The sequence below is a fragment of the Mirounga angustirostris genome, unplaced genomic scaffold, assembly GCF_029215605.1.
Source record: "Mirounga angustirostris isolate CCGP_5_RB_7025 unplaced genomic scaffold, mMirAng1.0.hap1 SCAF_16, whole genome shotgun sequence".
NCBI lineage: Eukaryota > Metazoa > Chordata > Mammalia > Carnivora > Phocidae > Mirounga > Mirounga angustirostris.
The window spans coordinates 46,035,767-46,055,245 of record NW_026991724.1 but is presented as its reverse complement, the minus strand read 5'-3'; the positions used below and the strand labels follow the sequence as shown (position 1 = coordinate 46,055,245).

The 19,479-nt window shown below is 52.9% G+C and overlaps 1 protein-coding gene across 13 annotated transcripts in view; it reads right to left on the bottom strand.

Annotated features, from left to right (window-relative positions):
- Positions 1 to 19,479, bottom strand: part of RYR1 (ryanodine receptor 1) — a 109,011-nt gene that overhangs the window by 77,518 nt on the left and 12,014 nt on the right. For all 13 annotated transcript variants that reach the window (XR_010408321.1, XM_054511380.2, XM_054511388.1 and 10 more), the window contains exons 12-30: positions 18,881 to 19,002; positions 18,211 to 18,406; positions 16,263 to 16,398; positions 16,087 to 16,182; positions 15,884 to 16,002; positions 15,102 to 15,235; positions 14,014 to 14,255; positions 13,269 to 13,461; positions 12,065 to 12,281; positions 11,165 to 11,269; positions 10,868 to 10,971; positions 10,383 to 10,466; positions 9,255 to 9,562; positions 8,224 to 8,426; positions 6,817 to 6,991; positions 6,438 to 6,646; positions 2,699 to 3,093; positions 1,204 to 1,336; positions 204 to 364 (exon numbers count right to left, since the gene is read on the bottom strand). Coding sequence is in view for 12 of the 13 variants with exons in the window: in XM_054511380.2 (XP_054367355.1) it covers positions 204 to 364; positions 1,204 to 1,336; positions 2,699 to 3,093; positions 6,438 to 6,646; positions 6,817 to 6,991; positions 8,224 to 8,426; positions 9,255 to 9,562; positions 10,383 to 10,466; positions 10,868 to 10,971; positions 11,165 to 11,269; positions 12,065 to 12,281; positions 13,269 to 13,461; positions 14,014 to 14,255; positions 15,102 to 15,235; positions 15,884 to 16,002; positions 16,087 to 16,182; positions 16,263 to 16,398; positions 18,211 to 18,406; positions 18,881 to 19,002 (3,332 nt within the window). In the remaining variant the exon portion in view is untranslated. The remainder of the gene's footprint in view (positions 1 to 203; positions 365 to 1,203; positions 1,337 to 2,698; positions 3,094 to 6,437; positions 6,647 to 6,816; positions 6,992 to 8,223; positions 8,427 to 9,254; positions 9,563 to 10,382; positions 10,467 to 10,867; positions 10,972 to 11,164; positions 11,270 to 12,064; positions 12,282 to 13,268; positions 13,462 to 14,013; positions 14,256 to 15,101; positions 15,236 to 15,883; positions 16,003 to 16,086; positions 16,183 to 16,262; positions 16,399 to 18,210; positions 18,407 to 18,880; positions 19,003 to 19,479) is intronic.

Below are 19,479 nucleotides of genomic sequence, written 5' to 3'. Positions count from 1 at the left end.
AGAAGGGGGAGCATGAGATGAAGGAAGAGAAAATGGAAAAGACCAAACAGAAACAGAAGAGGAGGAAAAACCCAGAGGAGGAAAGTAAACAGGGAGAGAAGAGGAGAAGAAGAGGGGGAGGGAAGCTGCTGGGGCGAGCCTGGGGAGAGCCAGGTGCCCAGCGCTGACCTCTCACTTCCCACAGTCCCAGCCCCTTTCCTCACCTGCTGTGGACGTTGCCTTGTTCGTCCCCCATGGTCACTGTCACTGCCCTGACCTTGCTAAGTTCGAAGTTCATGTCGTGCTGATGGTAGTCGGGGGTGACCCAGCCCACCCACACGCAGCTGGGTTCCTGGCCAGCGAAGACCCTCACAGAGTAATAGTACTAGAGAGGCAAAGGGGGACCAATGGTCAGTCCAGAAGGTGCGTGACACAGGGCTTCCCCGGAACTCTAAGTTGGTCTCTCTGGATTCAGTGTCCTCTGGGAGTTCAACAAGAAATTACTGGATTTGAGACACACACACCCCGGGGTCTATGCCCCTCTATTTCTGTGTCTACTGATATATTTTTAGATTTGGGAATCCTCTTGGGACTATTTGTGATACCCCCGAATTTGGGTCCCTCTCCAAATTACAAAGTATTAATAAATAATAGTTGACAAATAGTTCACAAATTAATTAACTTAATCACCACCAAGTGGGTACAATTTTTTTCTGCATTTTACTGATGGGAAAACCATAAAACTTCCATAAAGGAGAAGGTATAGAGCAGAAGTGACTTACCCACTTGGCACCCAGGTAGCCCATAATCCTAACCACAAGGCTGTCTCAGAAAACATTTCAGATTGGGAAATCCCCAAACTCTACTGGGGTAATTGTGACTGTTGGTTCCCAAGAATATACTAGAATAGCTATTAAATTTGGGGGTATTCAGTTTATATGGGTGAACACAAATATGAGGTCCCAAGTCTATATTGGTACTTCCTCTGGATTCTGGATCCCTGGGAACTTTATAAGTGTGCCTCATAGCTTCATTGTGTTCCTGCAATTTTTAGGCCCCCTAGGTATATGGATTTAGAGGTTCAAAGGACTAAATCAGTGTGTGCTCTATTTTATGGTCTTCAGTGTATACTGGGGTGTCCCCAGGTAAGGGGATTACTAGGGGATTCCTGCATGAAATTTGGAAATCTCAGGGGTCTCAGAGTTGAGGGTCCTAGATTCCCACCGTGGTGGTATTGAGGATGATCTCAGGGTCATCACGGTTGTCAGCGGGCACGACCTCTCGAGGGAGTCGGGGCAGAGTGGGAGTGGCTGATGGTTGGGTCATCATGGCGGCCTTCTTGGCCTTGAATAAGAACCTGGTGATGGGGAGGAGAGGCTACTGTGAGAACCAGCTCTCAAGCCCAGCCCCCAGACCTCTCCACCACAACATTCATGACCCCCACATCCCATTTCTAATACCCAAGTCCCCGCCTCTAGAGGGATAAAATTGCCAACTGAGTCATCATTATCCATTCTGGAGATGCTGTGCTCTGTGCTTGCAGATGCCCAAATTTAAAGGTGCCTCTGGGGACATGGAGGTTCCCTTTGGGGCATACAGTGGTCCCCCTAAGTCAGCATTTCTCATATGGATGCTAAAGGCATTTGGGAAAGGACAATCCTGGGTGCCTGGGTGACTCAGTCGTTAAGTGTCTGCCTTCGGCTCAGGTCATGATCCCAGGGTCCTGGGATCGAGCCCCGCATCGGGCTCCCTGCTCCGCGGGAAGCCTGCTTCTCCCTCTCCTACTCCCCCTGCTTGTGTTCCTGCTCTCACTATCTCTCTCTGTCAAATAAATAAAATCTTTAAAAAAAAAAAAAGGGAAAGGACAATCCTTCATTGTGTGGTACTGTCTTGTACATCAAAAGCTTGTAGAATTCCTGGAATCCCCCAGTAGCATCACCACCGTCCCAACAAACTGTGATAACCAAAATCGTCCACCATTTCCAAAGATCCGCCAAGAGACACAGAACTACCTCCCACTGAAAACTACTGTGATAGTACGGGAAAGCACATTTAGTTTCAGGTCAGGTTTAATGCCTGTTGAGGGTCTCCTGTGAAGTTAGCTTTTGGGGGGGCACATTTGAGGCACGGAAATGACCCCAATTTAGAAGACCAGCAGTGTCCACTGGGATACCTTGGGGTATAGTCAACTCTCCCAAGACACTTTAGTGTCCATGGATAATAAAGTCCATTGGGGGGCGCCTGGGGGGCTCAGTTGGTTAAGCGACTGCCTTCGGCTCAGGTCATGATCCTGGAGTCCCGGGATCGAGTCCCGCATCGGGCTCCCTGCTCGGCAGGGAGTCTGCTTCTCCCTCTGACCCTCCTCCCTCTCATGCTCTCTGTCTCTCATTCTCTCTCTCTCAAATAAATAAATAAAAAATCTTAAAAAAAAAAAAAAGTCCATTGGGTGAAATGCTTTGGGACCTACCAGGTACCCCAAGGATAGTGGAGTTTTCCATAGATATAGTGGGATACCCCAACTTTACATTCTCTGGGAAATGAGAGCATCCGAGGAGAGAATGGGGTTCACTTGAGGCATGATGGGCTCCCTCAGGATTCTGACTCCAGAATGTTAAGCATATATGGGGCCATTGAGGGACACAATGGGGTTTCTCATGTATTGAAGTGGGGTGCCTAATTGGGGTTCCCAAACCCCACCCCGGCCCTACCCTCGACTCACCCTCTCTTCTTGTTCTTCTCTGTGGTAGCATCCTTCTCATTCTCCACCCTGACGGGCTGGGCCTCCACCCCAGCCTGGGCATTGCCCCCGGGCGCCCCCTCCTTGGCATTTCCTTCTTTGCCCCCCTCAGCCTCACCCCAGCGCCCCGCTGAGCGCCGCAGGTTTTCGTAGTCGGGATCAGGTTCTGCCGCCCGGGCCTCATCCTCAGCGGGGGGCTGCAGGCCAGGGGATGTCAGGGGGGTGGCCCCTGCGGTGCACCGGAAGTGCTGGTGGAACTGGACTGGAAGGCTGAGCCGGAGGAAGAGCATCTCCACCAGACTGTTCTGGGAGCCCCAGGTGCGGTGGCTCAGGCGCAAGCAGGGCGGCGTGTCCACGGTGCCGTCCACGCGGGCCACCTAAGGGGGAGCATGAAGGCTGAGCCAGGCAGGCAGGCTAGGCCACTGGTCCTAAACCTGGTCCACAAGGAGCCACCATGAGGCCTTAGAGCACCTGTGTGAGAATTAGCCAAAGACTCACTCCTCTGAGTGGATGGGCTCCCTGGGGGACACACAGCGTGGCTGTAGGGTATGCTCAGCCCTCTGCCGATCTCTGTCTGGGCACCTCGTACAGTGACAGCCCTGGCCAGACTCTGGAATCACTTGGGGGAATGTTCTGAACCTACCTACACACAGTCCTCACTCCAGACTAAGTCATCCACCCATCCATCCATTCCACGAATACTTCCTGAGACCCTACTATGTGCCAGACACCGTTCTCCAGTGCTGGGAACACATCAGTGAGCAGAACAAAGGCCCTGCCCTCCTGGTGTCTTGGGGAGACTCTCCGGGAGAACAGGCCAGAAGGGCCAGAGTTTTGTAAAGGCCCCCCCAGATAAATTTTTGCTAAATTTGCTGTATATGGAAATAAAACATTCAGAAAAATGCACGCGTCATAATGCACAACATGGTAAGGTTTTAGAGTGACCCCATCTGTGTGTCCAGCGCCCAAACAGAGACATAGAACTTGACCAAGTTGATCAAGTCCCACCCACCCAGCCAGGACCCCCCTTGGTGCCCATTCAGTCAGCACCCTCTCAAAGACAGTGAGGGATTCTGATGAGGGAAATGTCCCGACCTTGCCTAAACAAGAGGCAGGAGCTGACAGAGGACAGATGCCTGGCCTCGGTGCTCCAAAGACAGCCTCTCAGAGGCTTTCTGGAGACTCCATGAACAACCAGAGTGGCTCCCTTTCTTTCCTGTCTCTTCTTCAAAGACCAAATGCTGAGACCTCTGTGCTCTCTGCCAGCCAGTGAATTCACCCTGAAACTGTGGCCAAGATTTGCTGTTCCCAGACTGTCTGCGGGGTCTTTTTCTCTGCTCTCCCCCGTTTCTTATAAACCCAGTTTCGCTCTGCTCCTTGGCAACAGTCTACTGACCATCTCCCTCCTGTGATTTGGGTGCGGAGTAACTAAACATCTCAGATATTCTTTCACAGTAACACCCTCCTGATTTAACACACCACAGATTAGCTCTTCCTGTTCTCGAACTGTCTACAAAGGGGAACCCACAGTTGTTGTGCTGTTTTGTGTCTGCCTCCTTTCACTCGGCATTATGTTTGTGAGATTCGTCCACGTGGTTGTGTGTAGGTTAGTCTATTCATTCTTACAGCTGTCTAGCATTCTGTTCTTTGGGTTGAGAACACATCTGGCATTAGCAGGAATTAGGAGGTTCAACGTCTGCTCCATCAGCCTCTCCAGCCCCTGGCACCTCTGGTCTTTCTGCCTTCACTGTCACCCCCTGTAATACACTCTCAATGGGGACCTTTCCAAAACTCAGATCTAAACTACTTAAAACTCATCTATTCTCACCTAGTCTTAAAATGCCTCCCCACAAATTATTGATTACAAAGAGAAAAATAGTAATTTATGGTAGAGAAACCTGGCCGACTCCACCTTAACCACACAGTCAAAATTAAAGTAACTGGTAATAAGACATAATGACACTATGTGCCTCTTGATATCCTGCATCAAGCAGGACACAATGTTCTGGCATTCCTGCCGAGTATGTGTCACCTGTACCTAATCATGAGGAGATATTTGACAAACCAAAATGAGAGATAATCTGCAAAGTAACTGGCCTGTACTCTTCAAAAATGTTAATGGCATGAAAGACAAAGACAGACTCAGGAACATTTACATTAAAGAATAAAGAGACATTGGGCGCCTAGGTGGCTCAGTTGGTTAGGCGACTGCCTTCGGCTCAGGTCATGATCCTGGAGTCCCTGGATCGAGTCCCACATCGGGCTCCCTGCTCGGCAGGGAGCCTGCTTCTCCCTCTGACCCTCCCCTCTCTCATGTGCTCTCTCTCTCATTCTCTCTCTCTCAAATAAATAAATAAATAAAATTTTTTAAAAATCTTAAAAAAAAAAAGAATAAAGAGACATGGGGTGCCTGGGTGGCTCAGTTGGTTAAGCAGCTGACTCTTGGTTTCTGCTCAGGTCATGGTCTCAGGGTCGTGAGATCGAGCCCCGTGCGGGGCTCCACGCTCAGTCCAGAGTCTGTTTGTCCCTCTCCTTCCCCTTCTGCCCCGGCCCCCACTTGCTTGTGCTCTCTCTCTCTCTCTCTCTCTCTTAAATAAATAAATAAGTAAACAAACAAAATCTTAAAAAAAAAAAAAGAATAAAGAGACATAACAACTAAATGCAACATATAATCCTGGATTGGATCCTGGACCAGAAAAATAAAAAGACACATTGTCACCACAATTAATAAAATCTGAATATGGATTATGAATTAGGTATGTATTAGTATTAAATTTCCTGATTTTCATGACCGATTTTCATAACTGCAGTTCTGTAAGAGTATAGCCTGTTCTGAAGAAATGCACATTGAAATATTTAGGGATAAAGAGGCACGATGGGGGCACCCAGCTGGCTCAGTTGGTAGAGCATGTGATTGTTGATCTCAGGGTCATGAGTTCAAGCCCCATGTTCAGCATAGAGCTTACATAAAAATTTTAAAAAAAGATGTATGTCTCCAACTTATTCAAATGATTCAGAACAGAGAGAGAGGGAAAAGGATTATGTGAGGAGATCTGAACAATGCCATGGATGGGAAAACTGAGGCTCAGGAGGAGACAGTCACATGCCCAAGGCCACACAGCAAATAAGAAGCCAACCTAGGTATGCCTGATTCTAAAGTACCCGCTGAAGTTCAGCCACGTGGGATTCAGGTTCTTCCCAGGTTGAGAAAAGGACTATCACTTTGGTCTATGTGAGCTTTTTACGGTCAAAGTCTGATGCTAAGTTTAACCTTGGTAAAGAAAAGACACTAGAGCCTAAAAACTAGGGTACTCAGATTAATGAAGAGCTGTTAAAAACAAATAAACTGGAGAAAATATGTATATACAGATAGCAATTAGTAAGGATGGTGCCAAAATGTACCGAGAGATTTACATTTCTTTAAACCTTGCTATAAGATGAGATAATTATAAAGACCGGAAATTTCCGTCTGGGTCACTCAACCGAGCTCCTCTTTTTTCCCTTCCCCTATTTAATAGGCAAGGCACCTGGAGGTCAGACAGGTTGTGGTTTGCTGAGGTTATACCCTACAAGGCAGCCCTGGGAGCCCACTGTCCGGACATGCCCTTCTACACGGTTTGTGGGCTAACACAGAAGGAAAGGAGAAACTTGGGGAAGAGAACTGCGGGAAGAATGAGGTTTGGAGGCAGATCAGAGGGTACTGAGTGGGGTCAGTCCTCACCTCATAGTGGGGGTGCTCAAGGGGCACGGCCTCAAATTGGGGAAGGCTTTTGCTGAACCAGGTGGTGACTGGGCGCTGCATGTTGATGGCGAATGGCTCAAAGCCTTCCTGGAGGCCACAGATGGCAAAGAACCGCAGGGAGCTCACGTCCTGACCCAGGTTCAGGTGACCCACCTGGCCGGGTCCCAAGCTGCAGACAGGTAGGAAGCCTGGTGGGAGGGGACAGAGGGGCAGAGGTGAGGACAGGTGGGCAGGGCAGGGGCAGGAGGGGAGGAGTTATGGTGGAAGGAAGGGATGGAAAAGCAGGAGGCTAGGGACCTAGTGTAGGGTCAGGTGAGAGGAAAGAAAACCAGAAAGGGGCCAGGAGGCCAGCTCTCACCATCCCCAATCTCGATTTCCCGGAATGCCGTCTCAGAGCCTGAATCGGACATGAGGACCTCGCCATTGAGGGTGAAGATAATGGTGTTCTCTGTGAGGTCAATCATGCAGCCCACAACATCACCTGGCTGCCACGGGCGCCCAAATGGCTCACTGCCCAAATGCCAGCGCTGGCCCTGTTAGGAGATGAGGGGGAAGATGCGCCATGGGAGGGACACGCAGAGAAACGGAGACACACAGAAGCAAGGAGAGACATGGAAAGATCCATACACAAGGCATTGGGCCCAGGGCATGTGGGACGGAAGAGGGGTCACCCCCACAGGGCCCCCATCATTTCCCACATTTCCATCCAAGATCCTTGGAATGTAAGGGGTAGGCTTTCATGCTCTCCCTTCCCACTGATCTCTGTATCCCATCTCTTCTGCCTGAGCTCTCTATGTTTTCATGGCTGGGGGCTGGGGTTATGCAGACCACCAGAGCGGTAGTGGGGAGTTGGGGGCGGCAGCGAGTGAGAGGGATGGAAAGGAACAACGAGACTGCCAATGTCTACAGACTCCTATAGACCAATATGCCCCCCGGAATAGATCAATGGATAATGGGTTGGATGGATGGGAGGCAGGGTTTATGCCTGGATGGAAGAATGGAAAGGAAGTTGAGTCTACATGGGTTGATACAGGAAAGGAAGAAAGTATAGACAGAAAGATAGATGGATGCGTGGGTGGGTGGATGGATGGGCAGGGGGATGGGTGGATAAATGGATGAATTGATGGATTCATGCATTAAAGGATTTGATAAATAAATGAAATCACAGATTGATTAAATAAGCGAATGACTGAACTAACAAATAAATGAATAAACCAGATGGAAATGTGGACGGTTAAGTGATTATCTGAACAGATGAGTAGATGGATGGATAACTGGATTTGTGGGTAGATGAATGGATGAACAGAAGGATGGCTGGATAGAGAGATGGATGATGGATAGATATATGTATGGATAAGGGCGCCTGGGTGGCTCAGTCGGTTAAGTGTCTGCCTTCAGCTCAGGTCAGGATCTCACAGTCCTGGGATCAAGCCCTGCATTGGGCTCCCCACTTAGCAGGGAGTCTGCTTGTCGCTCTCCCTCTCCCTCTCCCCCTGCCCATCCTCGCTCTCTCTCTCTCAAATAACTAACTAAATATTTATTTAAAAAAAGATATATGCATGGACAGGGAGGGTGGGATGGATGGATGGATGGATGGATGGATGGATGGATGGATGGATGGAGGGACGGACGGACAGATGAATGAGTGGTAAGGCAGATGCAGGGAGGAGTGGACAGTGGGGCACAGACAGAGGCAGGGCTGGCGTATATGAGCTGTGGGAGGGACCACAGGGCCTGGCAGAAAGGAGCGCAGGGAGGTACCCACGCGGTGCCCATTGAAGACATAGGCCAGCTCATCAGCTCCCAGCTCCACGTCAGGCCGCAGGTCAGGCCTCGCCCAGCCCACTCGCATCTCACCAGTGGTGACTGCTTCGAACTCAAAGTACCAGCGTCCGCTCTGCACCGCATAGGATTTCTCTGCCCGGAAGATGCGCACCCGATCCCAACGAGACTGGCTCTCCACCTGACCTACAAATGGGGCCAGGCAGAGTCAGGGGCTGGGTGGGGAATGGATCCCAAGACACTGAGAGGTTGGTGGGAGACACCAGAGACGTCAAGGGCCTTGGGGGGTCTGGGGGAAGAGGGATAATTTCTTGGTGTTACAGGAGAAGAACTGGGGACTCTCAGACTAGTCAAAGAGGTGGGAAGGACCTACTAAGTGAGACTCTCACCCCCACCCCGTCTCTTTAGCACTCAGAACCCTCAAAGAAGAGATGCTTACAGGACAGAAAGTCGGGTAGGTCACCGTCATGGTCTAGGGTTAAGGGTCAAAATTAGGGTTGATGCTTAGATTCAAGGGTTGAGAGCAGAATCAGGGAGAGAGTGTCAGAGTCAGGCTCAGGGAGAGGATAGAAATTGGGGTTGGGGCCAGGGGTAGAGAAACTGAAGGTTGGGGACCACAGCTAGAGAGGCTGATGGAAGCTGGGACTGGAAGTCAGTGATAGGTCAGGGGTCAGGTTGTGGGTAAGGGTTAGAGGTTCTGAGTTCTTGGTTGGGTGGCTCCAGGTTGTAGCCACAGTCTAGAGGTCAGGGGTTAGGCATCTTAGCTGGGGGTCCGGGATCTGGGCTAGCGCTCACTGGGCTCCTGGTCTGGCAGGGCTCGAGCATGATCGAGGTCAGTGGTCAAGATTGGGTTCAGGGTCGGGGTCAGAGTAAGGGTCAGGGTGGTGGGGAAAAGGCTCGGTGTTGCAGATGGAGCCCATCCAGGGGCCGAGCGGAATCAGAAGTCAGGGGTCAGGCAGCAGGGCCTGCGTCGGGCTAGAAGTTAGCGTCAGGGGCCCCGAGGTCCGCACTCACTGGGCTCCTGGTCAGGCGGCTCGATGTTGTAGCCGTAGCCCAGCAGCGTGCGCACGGCCTGGCAGAGGCTATCCCGGTTGCTGCGCTTGGTGGCCTCATCCAGCAGGCGGTAGGGCACCAGGCGAGGGTTGCGGCGTGCTGGGATGTCCTGCACAGCACTGTAGCTCCAGCCCTGGGCCACGCGGTCTCGTGCCCACACATTGTGCCCATTCTCTGCCAGCCGGTCCACCAGCGTCATCTGTGCGGGTGTTAGCCGCACGTGGCTCAGGTCCAGTGGCGCCGGCTTGTACCCGTTGCTCATCATGTACCTGTGTGCATGGCAGAGCTTGGTGAGATGAGACCCCTGACCCCCGCCTCTGGGCTCTGCGCAACGGGGCCCCTGACTTCCCACCCTTGCTCTCGGGGTCCTGTGATCCTGAGCTCTGAGTTTTGGAATTTCTGACCTTCGATCGCTTGACATCGGGGTTCCATGACTCCCCTGAATGAGCTTTGAGATACTTGGCCTCTGAACGCAGGATCCTGTGGCCCTAGCAAGGGCTTCGCTTCACTGACCTCTGGCCTCTCTGACCCCTGTGTTGTGATTTGGGGAGCCTCATCTTCAACCCTGGAACTCTGACCTCTCACCTCTAACTCTGAGGTTTCTTACCTCTGACCTCAGAACCCTATCACTTCAAATTCCTGGCTTTGGAGTCCTTGACCTCTGAACCCTGGCCTCTATCCTCAGGACCTCTGATCTCTCACCTACAATTTTAGGGTCCCTTACTTACGACTCCTAATAACTTCTCACCTCTTTCCATTGACCACCCCTGCCTCTGACTTGGAGATATTACCTCTGTTCCCTCATTTTCCCTGATTCTATGGCAGACCCTGACCTTGGGTCCCGACTCACACCCACTCTCCCTCTGGAACTCCCAACTCTGCAATCCTGACACCTCCCCAGGACACTCACCACTGACTCCAGAGCCCTGACCCTTGACCCCTGGTCCTATGACCTTCACCCTAACCTGTGGCCCCTTTGTCTCTGACTTCAGCCTCCCTAGAAGACCCCCCTCAACCGCCCAGCCCTCACCACGTCATCCCCAGCCTCCCACTGTATCCCCCAGATGGGACCCGGGCCACCACACTCACGTCTTGGGGAGTTTGGTCTTCTTTAGGTTGTCCTCTGCCTTCTCATCCGCCATGCCCACATGGCAGCCCAGTGCCAGCAAAGTCCTGGGGTGCGGAGGACAGGGTCACCGCACACATCCTCCTGGCCGCTGGCCTCCTCTCCCCAAGCCCGACTCCCCTCCTCCCCCGGCCCTTGCTGGCCCTCCGCGTCTCTTGCTCTGGCTTTCTGGGTGTCTGTCCCCATCTCTCTGTCTCGGTCTCTGTCCCTCTAGCTCCTATCTCTCCCTGCTTCTTTGTCTCTGTATCTCTGACTATGTCCATCTTTTCCTGTCCGCTTCTTTCCCTGATTCCGCGTCTCTCTCTTTCTCTTACTGACCAGCTCTCTTTATGCCTTTGTTGCTCTTTCTTGCCCTCTTTCAGTCTCTGCCTCACGATCCCTGTCTCTCCTTGCCCGCCTCCTCACCAGAGGTCAGGCCCAGGACCCTGCTCCCCGGTACCCCCCTCACTTGAGCGTCTCCCCCGACATCTGCAGGTTGTAATTCCTCTCCGGCTCTGGTAGGCTGTGGAAGTCCACAAGACACGGGTGCAGCCTCTTATTGTCATCCCGAACCTGGAGAAATCCCAGTGTCAACTCCTCAGGTCCCCTTCCCTCCCCCCAACATGCCCAGACTGTGACCCCTGAACTCCTGCCCTTAGTTCTGCCACAGGAAACCCAAGAGTCCCTTCCCCCAACCACGGGCCCCTCCCTGATCATTCCCCCCAACAGCAAGGCTGACACCCTCATGCTGCAGGCAGTCCCTCACCGGGCCATAGGTCCAGCCCTGCTCAATGCGAGTCAGCGCCCAGAGTTCATGGATGTTCTCTGCCAGCTTCCCCCGAATGCCCTCCAGATGGGGAGGCAGGACAATCTGGGGGCAGGGCAGGAAACATTTGTGAGGCTCCTGTGGTCCTTCCAGCCTGCACCACGACCCCTCTTCCCAAGAACATGTACAAGCCCTGGACAGTCCCCCAGACCTTTCCCGCTATTCTGAGCCCTGCTCCTCATCACCTGACCCTGACCCCAGGGTTGACATCCAGCTGAGTAAGGACTTAGAATCACAGAATTAAGGAATTATCCGGGAACGGGACTATCTCCCCGCTGTGGACTGGTTGCTCCATGAGGACAGGGCCTGGGGCTGCCTCAGTCTCTACCACTTTCCCAGCCCTGCCTAGCCCAGAGCCAGGCCCAGAGAATATCCTCCGGAAGTGGTTGCAGAATGAATGGATGAGTCTCTTTCCTTCTTTGTACAGCGAGGATCCGAACAATACTGACCTCATAAGGATTCAGTGACATAACCTAGATAAACTACTAAATCTTACGTAGTTTAGATAAAAGCCTGCCACACAGTAGGTGACTAATAAATATTAATGTCATTAGTGTTCTTCAGACAAGAGATAATGATGGTTCAGACCAGGGCGGGCCATGAGGAGGAGAGGAGGCAGGGAGGGATGTCCAGGAGGCCAAGTGGACAGCCCATGAGGCTTACAAGCTGGTGGGGAGTGGGAGGGAGACATCCAGAAGGAGGCCCATCCTCTGGCCTGGCTACAGGGGGATGGCAAGTTCCCCGTGAAATAATATCGCTACTGCTACAGATAACAGTAACTACTGAGTACTATTTACTCAGGACTGCCTCACCAGGAAACCCTTTCGGGGCAGGCAGTACCTGGACAGTGTCCACAGGGCAGGGCACAAAGTCGGTGTGTGAGAGGCAGCGGCTGGGGCCCACCAGGTGGGGCCCCCGAGGCCCCTCCCGCCGATACTCTTTGATGGGCTCCAGATGAAGTCGCTCTCGAGGGAGCACAGCCTCGTGGCATGGGGCATAACCAGGTGGAGGGAGGAACTTGAATTCGCCATGGCGGCCACCAAGGAGGAACCGCACCCTGAGTGGGAGAGAGGGGTCACTGGCGGGGCAGATTACAGGGAGAATCCATGCTCAGTGGGGGTAAGGGAGCAATCCTGGGATCAATGAAAAGTTCTGGGAAAGATCACTGGGCAGTCATGGAGTCATGGAGGTCATTTAGGGCCAAAAGGGAAAGTATAACATCAAAGAGAATGTCTGAGGTCAATGAGAATCATTGAAGAATCAAAAAAGGAAAGTGTGGAGTCATTGGGGAGTTAATGCAGGGTCATGGGAAGGTCCACTGGAAGAGATGCTGGCTCAACAGAGTATTTGGGGATATTGGGAGGTTTTTGGGAGACCAAGAAGGCCATTTGGAAATCACTGAGAATCTGATGTAATGGTGAGGTAACCCTAATTACCACTGGGGAGCCCTTCACAGAGCTTGGGGTCATCGGGAAAAGACTGAGTTACTGAGAGGTCTTTGAAATAATTGGGGTCATTGAGGGATTATGGTCACTGGAGGATTACGGAGCAATTGGAAGATCACTGGGAGATGTCGGGGTCACTGAGAAGTTAAGAGCATAGAGTCATTGGGAGAGTCCAAGATCATTGGGGGGTCACTGGGAGGGTTCGGGGTCGCTGGAAGACAGCTGTCAGATTCTGGAGTCATTTGGCAGTCATTGGAATGGCATAGAGTCATTGGGAGAGCCTGACATCATTTGGGAAATAACTGGGAGAGTCTGGGGCTATTACATCATTATGCAATTTGGGGGAACACTTGAAGGTCACTGGAAAGACATGGGGTTGGGAAGAAGCTGAGGTCATTGAAAGCGTCTGGGTCACTGGGAGGACACTAAAGTGTTTGGGACAATGTAAAGGTCACTGGGACCTTCACATAAGGATCTGACTCTTCAGTCCTGAGGCTCTGGGATCCTGGCTTTATAGGAGGCCATGTTGTGACTAGGGAAGCTGTCTTGGAACAGTCCCAGGTCTGGGTCTTGGCAAGGGGGCAAGGGCAAGTCCTCACTTGACACCAGCCGAGAAGCTGACGACAGGGAAGAAGAGCCCATCCAGGTTGAAGGCCTCAAAGACGCCCTGCACAGGACAGCCATTGATTCGGAAGGAGATGGATGGCACACTGAGGTCCAGGCAGCAGCTGACCACGTCCTCTGGGGCCAGGAGGTGCTGCCCTGGGGAATTCACCAGGCGTGCCACATGTCCTGCACCAGGATCACCAGGGAAGGGTAGGAAGTCAGAGGTCTCAAGACCTCATTGGTCAGAGACCAATGGTCTCAAGAGACAAGAAGCAGATATTAGAGGATCCTTTGGGATCTAGATCTTGGCAACCCTAAGGTCAAGTGTTCCCATGGAGGGTCCTGGAGCTCTGAGATTATCGGGGAGGTCAAGGTTCCCCTGAGTTTAGGATCCTGAGACCTATGGCGTCAGAGATTAAAGTCCTCCTGGAGTTAGAATTCTGGAATCTTTGGGGTCAGAACTCAAAGATCAGGGGTCATAAAAATCTGGGAAGTTTTCTAGGATCTCCAGGGCCAGAGATCATACATCTCCTGGGGTCAGAGTTCTGGAGGCTATGAGGAAATGGGTTAGGGCCAAGATTCTGGAAGCTTTAGGTCTTGGGAAATTAGGAGTAAGGGGTCAAAAGTTGGTCTATTCTGGGGATCAGGATCCCAACGACCCCAAGATGTGTGGTGAGAAACTTGGAAACTCTGGGGCAGATAGTGAGGGATGAGAGCCCCCTGGAAGGGTCCAGGTACCTGTCCAGAGATGCAGCCCGTCAAAGCCGTAGGAATAGAGGTCATCGCCGACCCCATTGCCGCCCCAGCCCTCGCCACCCCCTGGGTAGGGGCTGTAGCCCTCAGTGAGGGCCCAGCCCACCCGCAGGTGGGTGGCCTGAGCTGTCAGGAATGGAGCCACCTCGTCCACCATCACCTCAAAGTACCATTTGCCATACTGCGTGGTGCCCTCTGCTCGGCCCACGAAGATGTTGGGGCGGATGCTGCAGGAGAGATGGGACAGGAGAGGGAGTGAGGGAGAGATTGGGAGCAGAGCCAGGTTGTTGCAGGGGTGGAAGTGAAAAAGGGAGAAAGAGGAGGAGAGATATACACGGGGAAAACAGAAGGCAGAGACATGGAGTCAGAGAGAAAGCAGAGACAAAGACAGAAAGAGACCTCAAAGGACAGAAGAGTGGCGCCTGGCTGGCTCAGTCAGTAGAGTGTGCGACTCTTGATCTCAGGGTTTTGAGTTCGAGCGCCACGTGGGGTGTAGCGATTACTTAGAAATAAAATCTTTAAAAAAAAAAAAAAAGAGGGGAGCCTGGGTGGCTCAGCGGGTTAAGTGTCTGCCTCTTGATGTCAGCTCAGGTCATGATCTCGGGGTCATGAGATTGAGCCCTGCATTGGGCTTTGTGCGGACGTGGAGCCTCCTTAAGATTCTCTCTCTCCCCCTCTCCTTCTGCTCCTCCACACCCTCCCTCTCTCTCAAAACAATAACAAAAACCAGAGATGAGAGAGATGGGTGGGAGACAGAAAAAAAGAAATGGAGGAGAAACAGACAGACAGAGAGAGAAACAGACAGAGACAAAATGAGCAAACAGAAAAAGACAGAGAGGAGAACAGACAGAGGCAGAAATGGAGCAGGGAGAAAGGACAAGAGGAGTGGGAGCCAGGGGTGAGCTGGGGCAAGAGCAGACATCTATGAGGCCTGGGTGTCAAGTCCTAGCGTGGGAGGCATTGGAAGGGACATCCACTGAATGTGGAGTCTCTGAGTCTGGGAAAGGGTGGAGAGGTTCTGAGATCTGTGGTCAGGGTGAGGTCAGGCTGGGGTCAGAGGTTAGGGGCCAGACCTGGTGACATAGTTGATGAGGTTTGTCTGCAACAGAAGCTCACGGCCAGGGAGCAAGTTCTCAGTAATGAGATCTTGGTTGGAGCGCACGGCCACGCCATTGCACACACACAGGGAACACAGCACATCTAGCACCTGAAAGTCAAGGTCAGAGGTCAGGTGGTGAGAGCACCAGGGCAGGGAGATCACGGAAGGTCTACAGTGGAAAGCCAGATATTAAGGATGGTGTGCCAGGACAGGAGATTTTGACTGTAAGGAGGTAGTGAACGTGGGAGATCAGGGCTCACAGAGGAAGGTAAAGGGTCACAGAGTAAGGTCAGCCTGGGGTGGGGGGCCCACAGGAGCTGGGATAAAGCATCAGCAGTGTAAGGAAGGGGAGACTGGAGTAAGAGGTGAGGGGGGTCAAGAGAAGATTTTAGATCATCAGGGGCTGCACACTCCTGTCTTTGGGGACCAAACTGGATAATGTACACATGGGAGCTGGTTAGAAATCATGCATCGGGAACAGGCAGGACCTGTGGCGAACTGGAGAGTGTAAACACGGCCCCCTAAGGACTACAAAAGTAGATATTTTTTAAAATATTTCAGAGATCCAATGAAGCACATCTGTGGCCCAGAATCTACTTAAGAACTGTCAGTTTGAGACCCTTGTGTTGAGATGGAAGCGTGTGGAGAGCAGTCCAAGATGGGGGGAGGGAAGTGAGGGAAGTGGAGAATCCCAGGGCATGGGGAAAGGTCAGGGTTCAGATTTCAGGGGATGAGAGGTCAGGGGGAGGGGCCAACCTTGTGGTTCCTCCCATGCTTGTCCAGGAGAGAGATGATGGACTTGATGTGGTTCTCTTGGATGATGTTCAGCACCTCAGGACTCTCAATCAGGACACAGTACAGCACCTCCAGGATCCCTGCGTAGATGGCAGAGTGACGGGTGAGGAGACCGCGGCCCTCCCCTGCCCCAGCCCCTGTCCCCTCCCCCTGGGTTCTCCTACCAGAGGAGGCCTCCAGCCGATCCAGCTTGCTGACCAGCCAGTCCAAGTTGGTAGAGAAAAGGGCACAGTTGGTACGATTGCCACGGATCAGGGAGGCTGAGGGTGGAAAGAGGGGTCAGACCCAATGGGACTGAGAACCTGGGGGCGCTAGGGGAAACCAGGCCTGGGCCCCTTACCCAGGAGTTCATAGAGCAGGTTCACAATCTCTTTCCAAGACTCGGCTGCCTCCTCCCCTGCAAATTCGGCAAAGTGGGCAGCAGTGGTGTAGACATTTAGGCGGTCAATGCAGTTCAGGACCAAGGAGAGCATCCCCTGGGGTGCGGGGGAAACAGGGTGAGTCACTGCGGGTGTCCCAGGCCCTCCCTTCCTTGCTTTTCTTGGATTTGTAAATTCATCTGACTTCAACAACCAGTGATTATGTCCCCAGATCCAACGCCCTTAGCTCCATGTTCCCCTCCACTCCCATCACCCTCCTCTCCTCCTCAGCTCCCCACATCTGTCCTTGTCCTCTCTGCCGCTGTCCCCAACATAATACATCCTTATTAACATCAGGACTGACTTTGTGCTTTTCCTTCCTGAAGTTGTCTTTCCATCCCACCCACTTCCAAGCACCCCACTCGGGTCCTGTGTGACCCAGCTCACTCTCCACACCAACCATCAGAGAGATTTTTTCACATTTTACATTTTCATCTTTGTCTTCTTTTATCGTGAATTATAACAGACATACAGAGAGGCATATAAAACATATACAGTCAGTTCTTGTTATTCGTGCTAGTTAGGTTCTTTAAAATCACCATGAACAGTTAGCAAATACTGAACCAAACAGGGAGTTTCGCTGAGTCACAACATTTTTGTCAAACGATCAATACATCCTCTTGCTTTATATGTGTGTCTGTTTAAAGACACTGGTTTAATACATATTGTTGATTCATTACATTAAATTCATGGCCAACAGCATTATAACTCATGCCTAAATGAAGCTTATGTAACATTTATTTTCTCTGTAAGGCACATCACAGCGTCTTGCGCTCAGGAACACTAGGCAGCACTCCAGCACTAAACTTGGGGGCCACTTGAAACGGCGAAATCAACAAAAAAAAACCACCACAGGGTAGACGGCTGTTATCTCGTCTCTCAGAGCTTCAGTGACCCATTCGTAATATGGGAATTACACCCCCCATGGGGTTATCAGGAGGATGTCATGTATATGGCACCCTTAGCACATAATAAAGCCTAAATTCAAGGTAATAATAACCACCAACACTTATATAGCACCCGCTCTGTGCTAGCACCAGGCTTGGCATATACTAATTCCACTCCATAAGTTTTGTTATTGTTACTATTATCATTTCTGGATCAGACTGGGAGTCCCTGGACGGGAGAAGGGCCAGGTCGTTAGCATTTAAGTGAACATGCTCCCCCATCACCCTGTGGAGCCATCAGACCTTTGTCCAGTCCCCTCCTGCCACCCGGCTCGGTCCCCCTCACTCAGACCCGGTGCTGAACGGAGGCCCCTCCACATCTCTTCCCCTCGTGCTCTCGAAACACACGGACCCCCAGCCCCTGACTGCAACTGAGGACCCTCCCTGCACTGAGGTCACTGATGCTCAAAGAACCACCTCTGGCCCTGCCCCTACCCCCATGCTCCACTCTGGTTCGGTGCCCCCAACTGCAGGCCAAGCCCCAACAGACACAGCCTCCTGACTCCCACAGCCTCATCCTCTGACTTCTTCCGGTCCTGACAGCCTCCACAGGCCTAGCCTCTCTGCACAAGGCTTCACTTAGGCCCCGCCCCCCTCCCCGGGTGAAGGAGCAAGGCCCGCCCCGCCCCCTGCGTTCTGGTTGCGTCTCGCTCTCACAGGCACCGCCCCTGCCCTGCCAAACGCCCTGCCCAACGCCCTGCCCCTCCCTCAAGGCTCCGCCTACCAACCCAAATCCCCGCCCCTCCTCAAGGCCCCGCCCCCTCGCTTGTCCCCGCGGCCTGCGACCCGCCCCGCAGGCTCTCAGACCACTACGTACTTCCCCGGTCCCTCAGGCCCCGCCCCGCCCGGCGCCGCGGCACCGCCCCTCCCTCAGGCTCCGCCCACCCGCGTCCACGGGCCCCGCCCCCCGCCGCGGCCTCACCTCCTCCTGGAAGAGGCTCTGGCGGTTGCGCAGGCTGCGCAGCTTGCTCTGCTTCTCCTCGTGCTGCAGCTCCTCGGAGGGCGGCTCGAAGTAGCCGATGAGGTCCTGCAGGCTCAGGATGACACCCTCGATGGGCAGCGCTGTGCCAGCTGGCGGCCCCGAGCCCCGCGGCTTCCCGCTGAAGCTGTCCAGGCCCCTGTGGGGACGGCGCACTTGTCAGCAATGAGCCCCGAGCGCTATCCTGCGGCGCTCGCGAGTCCTACCCCCTGGCCCCCGGAGAACTCTCATGGACACACCTGTTTCACAGAGGGGGAGACTGCGACTGACATTGGCCTGAGGTCACACAGTGGCCAAGGACAGGGCCAGGACTGGGACTCACGCCTGTGTAAGCACAGGGGGTCGTGGAGGCAGGTGTTAGGCTGGGGAGCTCCAGGATCAAGGGTCTGCGTGTCAGCGGTGATCAGGGATGTGAGGTCAAAATCATGGTTATCAAGGTCAGATTAGGGGTCAAGTGTATAGAGGTCAGAGGCTTAGAGGTTAGGGATCCTGTGCATGTTAGGGGTGTGGATGTCAGCGGTAGAGATTAAAGGGGTCAGGTGTATGACTACCAGGAGCTTGGGGGTCAAGGTGGGGCCTGGCACCGGGGGTGCAGAGTGGGCAGGTGGCTCACTTGATGAACTGGTTGTACAGGCCAGCAGTGCTGTAAATCATGCGGGCAGCCTGGGACTCCTCCTGCTGGCAGCGGGTCAGTGACAACGTGTCGTCCATGTGGCCTTCCTGGTGCAGCATGGCCTGGCAGTGGGAGGACAGAGAGGTCGGGAGTGGGCTGGGCCACCAACGGCGATGCCCGCAGACCTCCATCCAGACTAGCCCCAGAGCTGCCCCCTGTCCTCCACTGAGTCTCTCTGCAGGACACCACCTTCTATCCCTCTTCACCTGACTCTTCCATTCTCTCTCTTTTTATTTATTTATTTATTTGAGAGAGAGAGCGTGCACACAGAGGAAGAGGGAGAAGCAGACACCCTGCTGAGCAGGGAGCCCGAAGCAGGTCTTGATCCCAGGACCCTGGGATCATGACCTGAGCCAAAGGCAGATGCTTAACCACTGCTGACAGCTCCCACAGTTCCCTTTGGGCCTGTCTCGACATCCTCCCATCAGGTATCCGACTACAAGCCTCGTTTTCTGCGAACGGGTGTCTCCCTACTCTTCTAATTCATTCACTCTTTATCGAGGGGCTCTGTTCTAGACCCTGGATCCCTGTCATCCTGA